Source organism: Typopeltis vanoorti, chromosome 13 (assembly GCF_054136105.1).
Source record: "Typopeltis vanoorti isolate ZY-2024b chromosome 13, IOZ_Tvanoo_1.0, whole genome shotgun sequence".
NCBI lineage: Eukaryota > Metazoa > Arthropoda > Arachnida > Uropygi > Thelyphonidae > Typopeltis > Typopeltis vanoorti.
Genome location: NC_143561.1, coordinates 61,829,450 through 61,842,869, shown reverse-complemented (window position 1 = coordinate 61,842,869; position 13,420 = coordinate 61,829,450). Strand labels below are relative to the sequence as shown.

The following is a 13,420-nucleotide window of genomic DNA, read 5'->3' as shown; positions in this document are numbered from 1 at the left end:
AGATGGGATTGCTATATAAAGTATTTAAGTTGTATCCCACATATGGTAATAACAACTAAAGGTTCTTCCACTCCTTGTGCTTGCTGGAATACAGACATACATACATACATTTTTTTTCTCTCTCCCATCAATTTGTTATTCATAACCAAATTTATGAAAGCACTGTGGAAAAACCTGAAAAAAAAACAACAAGAGGAGATTTACTAAAAACTACTCTGTGGCTTCATTGAAAATGAAGCCACAAAAATGGGCTATTCAACAAGAACACTTTTATGGTAATAATACAGAATTAGTATCCATGTAATGCAATTGTTAAATAATAAACAAATCCTTATGAACAAGGAATCTGATAAACAGATAATGTTAGTTTACATTTAACTGGACCAATAATGAAAGCATAAGCAGAAATTGCACATTGAAGTTTGTCTCAGTAGATTCCAAAAATATTTAGATTCCATGAACATATGCATTTCTTTGACAAAGTGAAAAAGTATGCATTTCATTTATTTAAGAGAAACCATTTTTATTATAGGAATCTTCAAAGTTGTTTTCTCCAGAGATTGAATTTGAGTAAAGTCTCAAATTATCATAGTTTTAGCAAGTGATTCTTCTTAATACTGAGCTCTCCGACATTTTGGATCTGATGAAGGAAGTATTCAGGTAGTGTTAGTACCATGAAGGTGTGCCAGTACACACTGGCAGCCATCAGATAGATAGAGCTATCTGGTAATGAATAAAATAGTCCCATACTGATTTTTTAAATTCAGATTAAATAGTATAATTATTTACCTTAATACCAGGGATACCAGGTGTACCAGCAGGACCAGAATTACCTGATGAACCCTATAAAAAGAAAAAATAAATAAATATAGACACATAGACATCTATTATCAGTATTTCTCAGTAAATGTTTTGCATATATATTTTTGAATCACAGTTTCTCCTTTTTTAAATTTAAAATTCAAATAACATTGTACACTTCTAAAAATTTCATTCTCAGGAGGTTCACATTCTTTTATTATTATGTATGCAGGCCAGTACTGATTTGTTCAAGACACTCTTGTTTTAGTAATAAAAAATAAAAATAAGAGATTAGCAGATTAGATGCCAGGTGGCATATCGTGTGCTGAGTAGGAGTATTGCTCCTGAAGGATAAGTAACTTTTTCATATTTTATTTGAGAATATTATGTTAACTTATTGCAGTTTTTGTTTTAAATGAGTGTGGGATTGAATGAACTATATAGTTCATTCAATCCCACACTAAGTAACCTTGATTTTTTTTATTATTATTTTTTTTTTTAAAGTATGATATTACAATACAGTATGGTGCCAATGTGTGGTAGAGCAATGGCAGCAAAGACCACATTGTCGAGTGATTCGAATTTGCAAGATTTTGTGAAGTGCAGTATGTGTGAAATGTATTTGTCAAGAAACTCAAAGGATATGTGGAAGGAAATTGAAACTGGAGAGAGAGAGAGAGAGAGAGTACTAAATATTTCAAAAGGGAACGTTCAAAAATGCATTTTCATCATTAATAGGTGATGAGAATGCAGCATATGTTAGTAGGGTGGACAGTACTGACGGTAGAATGGAAAATGATGTTATTAATGTTGAATGTGCGGCCGTGAAAATAGAGAATGAAATGGATATTAATAAAGAAATAGTGCACTTGAATGTTATCCTTCACAGGACAAAGCACAAAATTGAAAAATTGCATAAGCAGCAAAAGACTACCAGGGCTGAAAAGAGAAGGCAGCAAGTGGGCCAAAGTAATAATAAAGACCAAGCAAACAAACAAGAAAAATGAATTAAGGAGAAAATTATATATGGAAACTCAATGACCAGGGAAGTACTTAATAAAAGTGTTACAAAATTGTGTTTTTGGCATTGGCTAGTGCAATCTCGTAAAAAAGTTACAGGCATTAGTGAGACGTGGCTTCAACTATGGAGATAAAGACTGGGAGGAAGAAAGATCATATGGCAGGAAGGGAATAGAATTTATATGCCTACTAAGAGATAATTACTTAAGGCAACATGTGATGGAGTATGGGTGGAAGAGTATTGGACCTGGTCACAGGATCAGAAGAGCTACCATAACCAAGGTGACCACATTGCCTCGATTGGTGAAAGTAACCATGTGGTCTTGATTTGGGAGATTGTAAAATATGAGAAATATTCTATTGAGAAGGGGCATAAGTGGAATTACAAGGCAGGTAATTACGACAAGCTTAGGACAAAGCTTGAATTTGTGCCATGGCATCAAACACTGCAGGGAAAGGATGTTAGTTGTGCATGGGAGATAGTTAAGGGTGATCTAGAGAAAGCAATAATAAACTGTGTACCTAAGTTAAGGAGAGTTGATCAGGGAGGCATTAGATGAATGACTAATATCATTAAGTACGAGCTGCTGAAGAAGAAAATGCTGTGCAGGGTATAAGAGAAAGATGACCAGCAAACTCATGAACAGTACAAGACTCAGGCAAGAAAGGTGACCAGCATGGCAAGGAAGGCAAAATCAGATTATGAGAAGAATCTAGCAAAGCAGGCCAAAGGAAATCCCCAGAGGCCTTTTGTTATGAGGCAAGTAAGATGAAGAATGACTAAGGGAGATTAACCTTAATGAATGATGATTGTCATGAAGAGACAGAAGCAGATAAAATAGTTGAGTTAGTGAGTGACCACTTTGGAAGGATATATCATCCTAGTGAGGTTACTGCTTTATCATTATGACAGACACTGATGTGAGAACAGAGGTACATGAATTGGAAGTTCTTAGGATATTGCAGAATCTCAATGTAAATACAGCTGTGGGATTAGATGGGAAATCATCTAAAATGTGCAAGGGAACTGGCAATGCCTCTGACTAGGCTCTTTCATTTAAGTCTAAGCTCTGGTAGCATTACAAGCTAGGGAAAAGGGGACAAAATAATTCCCTTGCATAAGCAAGATTCTAAGACTGCAGTAGCAAATTATAGACCAATGAGTATCTCAGATGTGGCGGTGGTAAAAGTACTAGAAAAATTGATAAATAAGAGAATTCTAGAATGGGTAGATAAAAATATGATACTGTATGAGGCTAACATAGCTTGTAAATGGGTCGGCTTGTCGAGAGCTCCTGAAAAGATTAGTATTATTTTGTGTTAACATTAGATATTTTACTAGAATTTTAAGTAGTATTGTTTGCTTTGTTTCTTGGTATGTCTGTACAATTTTTGCGTGTTTTCTGTTATTTTAATTATTATTTTTAAGAAAAGATAGCGCACACATGGCACCGATAAAGAAAAAAATGGCGGCCAGATCGCCATGTTTGTTTAAGAGTATTGATGTAAACGAATTTATGCAATGTGCTGTCTGTGAGATGTATGCCTTGCGAAGAGCGGTGGGAGTCTGGTTAGAAAGTGATAGTGGAGTTAATATGTGTAAAAAGTGTAAAGAGAATGAGGACTTCAAGCGTGTTTCGTGTGTCGAGAGCGATATCGTGAACGATAGTCAGAATGTAGAAAATGGCGGTGTGCTAGAGAATTGCATGGTAGTGCCAGATAGGTGTGAGAGCGTCGCCGAAAATGTAATTGAAGGTAGAAACACAGAAAGAATGGATGATTTGATCGATAATGAAAATGGTGAGATAAATGCGAGTAGCGAAATTGCCCGTTTGAATGGTGCCATACACAGAGCTAAACGACAACTGGAGCGTATGGAAAAATGTGTGTTGAACGTACCGACAAATAACCGGCGGAAGTCTGCGACGGCAAATAATAGAATGTTTGCAAACGTCAATAAAATGAAGGAGCGAGTGCTGTATGGGGATTCGCTATTAAGAGGCGTAATAATTGAGAATTTAACGAAGTCGTACCAGCCGGGTGCGATCATAAAGGACGTCAGCGAATCTATTCGACTGCAAAAACAGAGGGTGAAAGAGATGATAATCGTGGCAGGAACAAATGATTTGAAACAGGACAAAATGGAAATGATAGAGGATGTGAGGGAGTTGTTTGAGGTAGCAAAAGAGAAGAGTGAGAGAGTTAGGATGGTGAGTATCTTACCGCGGTATGACAGTGAAGTGTTTAGAAGGAGGGCCATAATTGCCAATGACTTTATGCGTGGGTTATGCATGGTCAGTGGTGTGGAATTTGTGGATGTGTGGAATGAGTTCGATGGGCGAAAGGACTTATATAAGATGGATGGATTGCATTTGAATGGAGTTGGTGTACGGAGACTTGAAAGAGTGTTGATGAATGAAGTGGAAGTGGATGTACAGACTCAGGGAAACTAGATTTATTAAGAGGGGGGGGGGAATAGATATGCTGACTTTAGGGGGGCAGTTAAGTGTATGAATGAGCATATTATGCCCGAGCGAGTACGACGGACAACAAATCAGAATGGGATAGTTAGTATAAGGCATCAAAGTAAGGATGGGACAAATGGGCTTCTGCGATTCATGTACACTAATGCCAGGAGTATTAGGAACAAGAAGGAAGAGTTTTTGGCCATGGTTGGCACTTCCAGGCCAGAGGTTGTCGGTATTAGTGAAACATGGCTGACAGAAGATGATAAAGCTAGTGGGATTGAATGCGACGGGTATAGCGTGTTCAGGAGTGACAGGGTGAATAAAAAGGGGGGAGGAGTGTTATTGATGATTGCTGATGATCTTCAGCCAAGGAGTATAGAAGTTGAACTGCATGATGGGGAAAAAAGCGCATTTGAGGCTGTTTGGTGTGAGATACAATCCAGCAGAACAAAATATACAATTGGGTGCTGCTATAGACCGGGTGATGGAGTGGATGGTGGGGATAGTATGCATAAGCAAATAGAAGAAATGAGTGGAAGAAGGGTAATTATTATGGGTGATTTCAATTATGGTAACATTGACTGGAAAGAGGAGAGGGCACATGGGAGGAAGGAATTGGATTTTATGCAGTTATTAAGGGACAACTATCTACGGCAACATGTATTGGAAAATACCAGGGGGCAGAGAGTGCTGGACCTAGTAATTGCAACCGAGAATGTGGCTGTAATGAACATGACCATGTTGCCACCAATTGGTGAGAGTGACCATAAAGTCATGACTTGGGAGGTGGCTAAAAGAGTCGAATTTACAATTAAGACAGGGTACATGTGGAATTACCGGGCTGGTAAGTATGACAAGCTTAGGTGTGTGCTTGGCTCAATGCCATGGCATGTAAAACTGCAAGGGCTGGATGTTGATAGTGCATGGGAGGTGGTTAAGAACTGTTTGCAGGAGGCAATGGTCGACTGTATACCAAGAGTCCGAATAATAAATCAATTAGGGGTTAAATGGATGAATAACACTATTAAGCTTGAGCTGCAAAAAAAGAAACAATTGTGGAGGAATTTTAAGGAGAAGGGTGACAATCAGGCGCAGGAACAGTATAAAGCTCAGGCCAGGATGGTAACAAGGGTGGTAAGAAAAGTAAAAGCAGATTACGAAAGGAAATTGGCCACGCAGGCTAAAGAGAATCCCAAACAGTTTTTTCAATATGTTGCAAGTAAAAGGAAAAATGCTCATGGTAGAATGATCTTAAAAAATGCTGAGGGTAGGGAGGTAACTGAATCAGTTGATATTGTGGAATTACTGAGCGAGCACTTTGCAAGAGTATATCACCCAGGTGGTGACTTTGCAGGAATGGAAGAACAAACAGCTTATACTGGAATTGTGATGAATGAAGTAGAGGTAACTAGTCTATTACAGAACCTCAATGTCAATACATCTGTGGGATTGGATGGTATACCAGCTCGTGTCGTACGTGAAGCGGCCAAAGAATTGTCAGTGCCCTTGACCATTTTGTTTAATTTGAGCCTGAGGACTGGGTCAGTCCCAAGGGGGTGGAAAGAGGGGAAAATAGTTCCACTGCACAAAGGTGGTTCCAAGGCTGCTGTTGAAAATTACCGGCCAATCAGCATAACAGGAATCATTATCAAGGTCTTAGAGAAAATAGTCAAGAGGAAAATACAAGATTGGATAGAAGAAAATGGGATACTGTATCGGGGACAGCATGGTTTTGTGAAGGGTAGGTCATGCCTCAGTAACTTGCTCACATATTATAACACAGTGACGGCTGAACTGGATAAGGGTAATGGGTTTACGGTGATTCTACTGGACCTTGCCAAGGCCTTTGACAGGATACCACATGGAATTCTAATCAGTAAATTGTGGCATATGGGGATGGACATAGGGTTGGTGAGATGGATAGGAGGGTGGTTGACGGAGAGATATCAGAGAGTGGTTTACTCAGGAGTAGAGTCCACAAGACGGCCTGTGACTAGTGGTGTGCCACAAGGATCTGTTCTTGGACCACTGCTGTTTAATTTGTTCATAAATGATATAGGAAAGGATCTGAGAGGAACAGTTCATTTGTTTGCGGATGATGCGAAGTTGGGTAGGGCAATAGTGAATGCAGATAACGTCAAATTTTTGCAGGATGATTTGGATAGATTGGAGGTCTGGGCTAAGGAGAATGGATGTCAGTTCAGTGTGGCTAAATGTAAAGTTATGCATTTTGGGGTGAAAAGATTGGAGGCAGTTTACTGCATTGGTGGAACCGTGCTCCAGGAAATTGATGAGGCGCGAGATTTAGGAGTGTTGGTAGATAAGGAATTGAAATTTAGGGGACACATTGCAAAAGTGGCCAAATCAGCTCATCAAATCACTTGGTTGCTGAAGAATACGTTGACAAGCAGAGACAAGCAGGTTATTGTTCCTCTGTATCGAGCCTTGATAAGACCCCATCTAGACTACTGTGCTCAGATTTGGTCACCTAGGTTTCTTCTTGATGGGGAGGAGGTGGAGAGGATCCAGAGGCGAGTGACCAAGATGATAGCAGGTCTGTGGAATGAACCGTATGAGAACAGTTTGAGGATTTGTGGGTTGCAAAAATTGGTTGATAGGCGGAGGAGGGGAGATATGATTGAGACATTCAAATTACTGAAGGGTTTCTATAAAATTAATTCAGAAGATATTTTTGAGAACAGGGCTGGTTGTGGGAGGACTAGGGGACATCCATGGAAACTGGGCAAAAGTGTGGTTAGTAAAGGTGTTAGAGCTGGGTTCTTTACTTTTAGAGTAGTGAATGAGTGGAATGCGCTCCCTGAGTCTGTGGTGGATGCTGTGACAGTGAATGAGTTTAAGGCGAGGTATGATAGGTACTGTATGAATGTCAAATAGTTGTGATGAATATGATTTGGGGCCTCCCTCGATGAGTCTAATGACTCCCTGGAGTTGCCCGTAATAATAGTAATAGTAAAGAGTCGGTCAAGCCTTAGTAATTTACTAACATTTTATAGAGTAACAGGTGAGTTGGATAAAGGAAATGGCTACATGCTTATTCTGTTGGATGTTGCAAAGGCATTTGACAGAATACTGCATGAACTCTGTTACACATATTAGAACAAATGGGGGATGAACATGACAATGGTTAAGTGGATAAGAGGGAGGCTGCTGGACAGATATCAAAAAGTGGTATATGGAGAGGTGGAATCTAGACAAAAACAGGTTACTAGTGATGTGCCACAAGGTTCAGTGCTAGGACAATTGCTGTTTAATTTGTACATAAATGATATAGGAAATAACCTGAAAGGAAATATTCAATTGTTTTTTGCTAATGATATGAAATTAGGTAGAGTAATAGTTAATCAAGGCAATGTGGAGAATTTGCAGGATGATTTAAACAGGCTGTCAGTATGGGCAAAAGACAGTGAGTATCAGTTTAATGTCAAGAAATGTAAATCTATGCATTTTAGGATAAATAGATTACAAGCCATGTATCACATTGATGGCACTGTACTCCAGGAAATAGATAAAGCTAGAAATTTAGGGGTGGTGGTAGACAGAGAATGGAAGCTTAAAGGACATATTACTAAGGTTGTTTAGGTAGCCCATAAGATTACTTCGCTGTTGAAGAAACATCAACATGTAGAGATAAGGAAGTTGTTATTCCCTTTTTCAAGGCCTTGATATACCTTTAGATGTCAGGATGGCCGAGTGGTCTAAGGCACTGCATTCAGATTGCAGTCTGGTTCTCCGGGCGTGGGTTCGAATCCCACTTCTGATAAAAATTTTGAACAACAGAAAGTGTGGCTATGGCAATTAAGAGGAGTGAAAGGTGGATGAGATGATTGTGATGGTAGGAACAAATGACTTGAGAGGTAATGTAAATTGGGCAGCGAGAGATATGAGATTCTACGAAAGAGGACGCAGAGAGGAAAGATAGTGTGCACGTTGCCTAGGTATGATTGTAACAAGCTGAGTAGAAGAGCAGAAATACTGAATAATATAATAGCTAGAATGTGTCAGAAGAGAGGATTGGAATATGTGGATGCTTGGAGGGCGTTTGAGGACGGAAAGGAATTGTATGCGAGAGACCACTTGCATTTGAATGAGGAAGGATATAGGCATCTGGAGAGATTGCTGTTCTGAACGAGTCAGTGTGTCAATGCAGGGAAACTAGAATGCCCAAGGTGGATGGTAGCAGGGGTGGCCTCTTGTGGGAATGGGTACTTGGGAGAATGGGGACGATGACACGAGTCTAGAGGGGATAATGTTGGATATAGAAACAATGGCATTTTTATGCTTTACACTAATGCCAGGAGTATCCGGAATAAAGGAGAGGAACTGGTAGTGCTGATAGCATCAGCCTGGCCAAAGATTATTGGGATCACAAAGACGTGGTTGAAGAAGAGGATATAATAACAAGAATAGAAGTAACAGGGTACAGCATTTTTTGGCAGGATAGGAAGGGTGGTGGAGTACTGCTTATGATAAGTGACGACTTATGTTCTCTAAGAGTGGAGGCTTTGGAAGACAGTGACAATAATGATTTTGAGAGCATATGGTGTGAGATAGAGGTGGGAAAGACAGGATATTTAGTGGGGTGTTTGATGGAAGAATTTCATGGAAGAGAGGTCAGTAGCAGATGGGAGATAGTTAAGAAGAATTTGTTGACAATTGCAGATTTTATACCTTTTAATTATTCTCAGAGGGATAAGAAGTGAGTGAAGAGGATGTATTCCGAAGGCAAAGAGACAAGTAGGAGAGTGCCATAGTTGCTACAAACCAAGGAGAACAGAATGTGGGGACCAGGAGATGTTTAGACAGTTGAGCTTGGCAAGTGCAAGAAAAATGATTGTTATGGGAGATTTTAACTACAGCAGAATAAATTGGGGGGGAGGAAGATGCATGTAGCAATAAAGGAATGGAATTTCTAGAATTATTGAGGGACAAATGTCTTAGGCAACATGTAATAGAGGGAACAAGAGGTTCAAGAGTTTTGGATTTGGTCATAGCATCAGAATAGCTGATAATAACTGAGATGACATCTCTCCCACCAGTTGGAGAGAGTGACCATGTGGTTTTTGACTTGGAAGATGAATAGACATGCAGGAGTATCAAAGAGAGAGGAATGTATGTGGAATAAGGCAGGTGATTATAATAGTCTTAGATATCAACTTGGGGAAGTTTTATGGAAGGAGGAATTGAAAGGCCAAGATATCATTAGCTTCGGAAATTGTGAAGGAATATTTGTTAGCAGCAATAGTAAACTGTATTCCACAAGTGAAAAAGAGGACACAATTTGGAGTAAAGTGGATGACAAACAATATTAAACAGGAACTGCATGTGAAGAAGAAGGACCTCCAACAATGAGTCTTTTGACTCCATGGAGGCCTGAATAATAATAATAATAATATGCCTGCATCTGGATTAATGTGGTAAGTCTTGTCCCCTGTGTTTCATGGGGGATGAGGAAGTGGTGGGGGAGGATTCAGAAGCAAGTGATCCGTGGAATGTTCCCTATGAGATAGATTGAGGGTGTGTAGATTGCAGAAGATGGTTGATAGGTGAAAAAGAGGGGAAATGATAGAAACATTTCAGTTGCTTAAAAGATTTTCTATGATTAATGCAGGGGAAATGTTTAGCACTTAGCTAGTATCACCAGAACAAGGATTCATCTGTGGAAATTGAACAAAGGTGTGAGGAGAATATTTTTTGCTTGGAGAGTTGTGAATGAGTGGAATGGATTCAAGGAGAGAGATATGACAGATTGGGTCTCCCGCAATGAGTCTTCAGACTCCATGGAGGTGGCCATATATTAATAACCTGGTTATCGCAACAACTGCAGTACATGAGGTAATACATACACAGTCTCTGTTTTTTTTTTTTATTCAAAAGGCATTTGACAAGGTGCCACGCAGCAAGTTGTTTTTAAGTTGCAACGTATGAGTCTGGATATCCAGTTAATAAATTGGACTGGTAACTGTCTTTCTGATTGATTTCAGACAGTTGTATATGGGGGGGGGCAATATCATGAAGTAGGAAGGTTACAAGTAGAGTTACATGGGATTCAGTACTGGAATCATTACTGATTAATCTTTATGTCAATGTTATTGTGACATAACCATAGATTCAGATGATGTGAAGCTTGGGAAGGTTATCAGTAATAGCAGTGATGTTTTGGCTCTTTACGAGGATTAGAATTAGCTGGAAAGGTGGGAAAATAAACGACATGTCAGCCCATGCTGGCTACCAGCGCCTACAGAGGGCACCAATTTTAGAACTTTAGGCATATAGTCAAGTATCATCCACTTTATTATTTTGTGTTGTTTTTGTGAGGCATAACAATTCTTATATTGTATACCCAATGATGTCTCTGTGACTGAGACAAAATATTGGAACCATTGAACTATGTTTAATTATTTCTTTGTATTTTCATTCCATTATTATTATTACCCAAGACCTCATGGAGTCAAAGACTCATCTGGGAGGTCCTTTTATCACACACACACATCTCATCATACCGTGTCTTAAACACACTCACTCAACTTGCAGACACCACACTCTCAGGCAAGGTATTCCAATCATTCACAACTCTGCACGAAAAAAACCTTCCTCTCACTCCCCTACTCACACTCTCTTTATACAGTTTCCAGGGATGACCTCTGGTTCTCCCCTGATCTCCTACTATTCTCTGTAGAACTTCTCCACCATTGATCTTATAACAACCCCTTACCAACTTGTAGGTCTCTATCATATCTCCCCTCTTCCTTCTCTGCACCAGACTCTGCAAATTACATCTTCTCAATCTTTCCTCATACTCAACATTCCAGAATTCAGAAACTACCTTAGTCAGTCACCTTTGGACCCTTTCCAACATCTCGTCATCCTTCTGAAAACCCAGTGACCAAATCTGGGGACAATAGTCCATGTGTGGCCTAATCAAAGCCTTATACAATGGAACAAGAATCACCCTACTTCTACACGTCAGTGTCCTCCGCATCATTCCCAGAGGTCTTTGTGTTGTCTTCACAATTTTGGCGATGTGTCCCCTAAATTTTAGATCCTTATCCACTATCACCCCCAGATCTCTTATATTCTCACCAAGCATAAATTCTGCATCCCATCTTTGTTTTCCGAATTTTAAAACCTTACATTTTGCAACATTGAACTCACATCCCAATTTGCTTGCCCAATCACTCAATTTATTCAAGTCTTCTTGCAAGGCCACAACATCTTCACTACTCTTTATGGTTCGTCCCAACTTTGCATCATCTGCAAACAACTGAATATCTCCATCCAAATCTTCGCCAATATCATTAATATACAAGTTAAATAGTAATGGCCCTAAAACAGATCCCTGGGGCACACCACTAGTGACTTTCCTTTTCCTGGATATCACACCCCCATACACAACTTGTTGATGCCTATCAGATAGCCAGTCTCCAATCCAATGCACTAATCTAATATCCAACCCCATCTGCTCTAGTTTGACTGTCAACTTATCATGAGGTACTCTATCAAACGTTTTTGCGAAATCCAAGTATATTACTGTTTATCCTTCTTTTTTTGTCATGTTTTAGTAATCTACTTACTTATTACAATTAAGGTGACTGCTTTTATGGACAGAGGAGAAGGATACACAGTAATATACTTAGATTTTGCAAAGGCTTTTGATTGATTAGGGAGATTCATTTAAAAAATTATGGACTTTACAACTGTGTTATAAAAAACTATTTTTAATTTCCTGATGTTTTGACCTTCATATCAAGGTCATCATCTGGAGTATATACAAATGTACAAAGGACAAGATGAGTTACATTTCGCACAGTATGCTAAAGAGACAATGATTTGATCAACATATATTCTACTGGCATGACCTCTAATGAAAATATAATATAATATAAAAAAAATACATATAAAATTAAAAAATTAATTAATTATTTAAAATCTACATCAAAGTTAAATTCTATTTAAGATAACACAAATGAAACATTCTTTCATATAGATAGTTTTCTTACAGTACATGATTAGTTGATAGTCAAACTGGAGTAGATGGGGTTGGATATTAGATCGGTGCATTGGATTGGAGACTGGCTATCTGATAGGTATCAACAAGTTGTGTATGGGGGTGCGATTTCCAGGAAAAGGAAAGTCACTAGTGGAGTGCCTCAGGGATCTGTTTTAGAGCCATTACTATTTAACTTTTATATTTAATGATATTGGCAAAGATTTGGATGGAGATATTCAGTTGTTTGCAGATGATGCAAAGTTGGGACGAACCATAAAGAGTAGTGAAGATGTTGTGGCCTTGCAAGAAGACTTGAATAAATTGAGTGATTGGGCAAGCAAATGGGGATGTGAGTTCAATGTTGCAAAATGTAAGGTTTTAAAATTTGGAAAACAAAGATGGGATGCAGAATTTATGCTTGGTGAGAATATATTGTTGGAGGTAGAGGAAATAAGAGATCTGAGGGTGATAGTGGATAAGGATCTAAAATTTAGGAGACACATCACCAAAACTGTGAAGACAACACAAAGACTTCTGGGAATGATGCGGAGGGCACTGACGTGTAGAAGTAGGGAGATTCTTGTTCCATTGTATAAGGCTTTGATTAGGCCACACATGGACTATTGTGCCCAGATTTGGTCACTGGGTTTTCAGAAGGATGAAGAGATGTTGGAAACTGTCCAAAAGGCGACTGACTAAGGTAGTGTCTGACATCTGGAATGTTGAGTATGAGGAAAGATTAAGAAGATGTAATTTGCAGAGTCTGGTGGAGAGAAGGAAGAAGGGAGATATGATAGAGACCTACAAGTTGGTAAGGGGTTGTTATAAGATCAATGGTGGAGAAATTCTACAGAGAATAGTGGGAGATCAGGGGAGAACCAGAGGTCATCCCTTGAAACTGTATAAAGAGGGTGTGAGTAGGGGAGTGAGAGGAAGGTTTTTTTTCGTGCAGAGTTGTGAATTATTGGAATGCTTTGCCTGAGAGTGTGGTGTCTGCAAGGAGTTTGAGTGTGTTTAAGACATGGTACGATGAGATGTGTGTGTGTGATAAAAAGACCTCCCAGATGAGTCTTTGACTCCATGAGCTCTTGGATAATAATAATAATAATAATAATAATAATAA

At 39.1% G+C, this 13,420-nt stretch overlaps 1 protein-coding gene and 1 non-coding gene across 2 annotated transcripts in view; one reads left to right on the top strand and one right to left on the bottom strand.

Moving 5' to 3' along the window:
* The window catches only part of LOC150100214 (uncharacterized), an 850,396-nt gene that overhangs the window by 158,971 nt on the left and 678,005 nt on the right, over window positions 1-13,420 (bottom strand). The window contains exon 37 of the mRNA XM_090402345.1: window positions 790-843. Within this exon, the coding sequence (XP_090258471.1) occupies window positions 790-843 (54 nt within the window). The remainder of the gene's footprint in view (window positions 1-789; window positions 844-13,420) is intronic.
* On the top strand, window positions 7,987-8,070 carry TRNAL-CAG (transfer RNA leucine (anticodon CAG)). Its single transcript has one exon. It is a non-coding gene; the product is annotated as a tRNA-Leu (tRNA).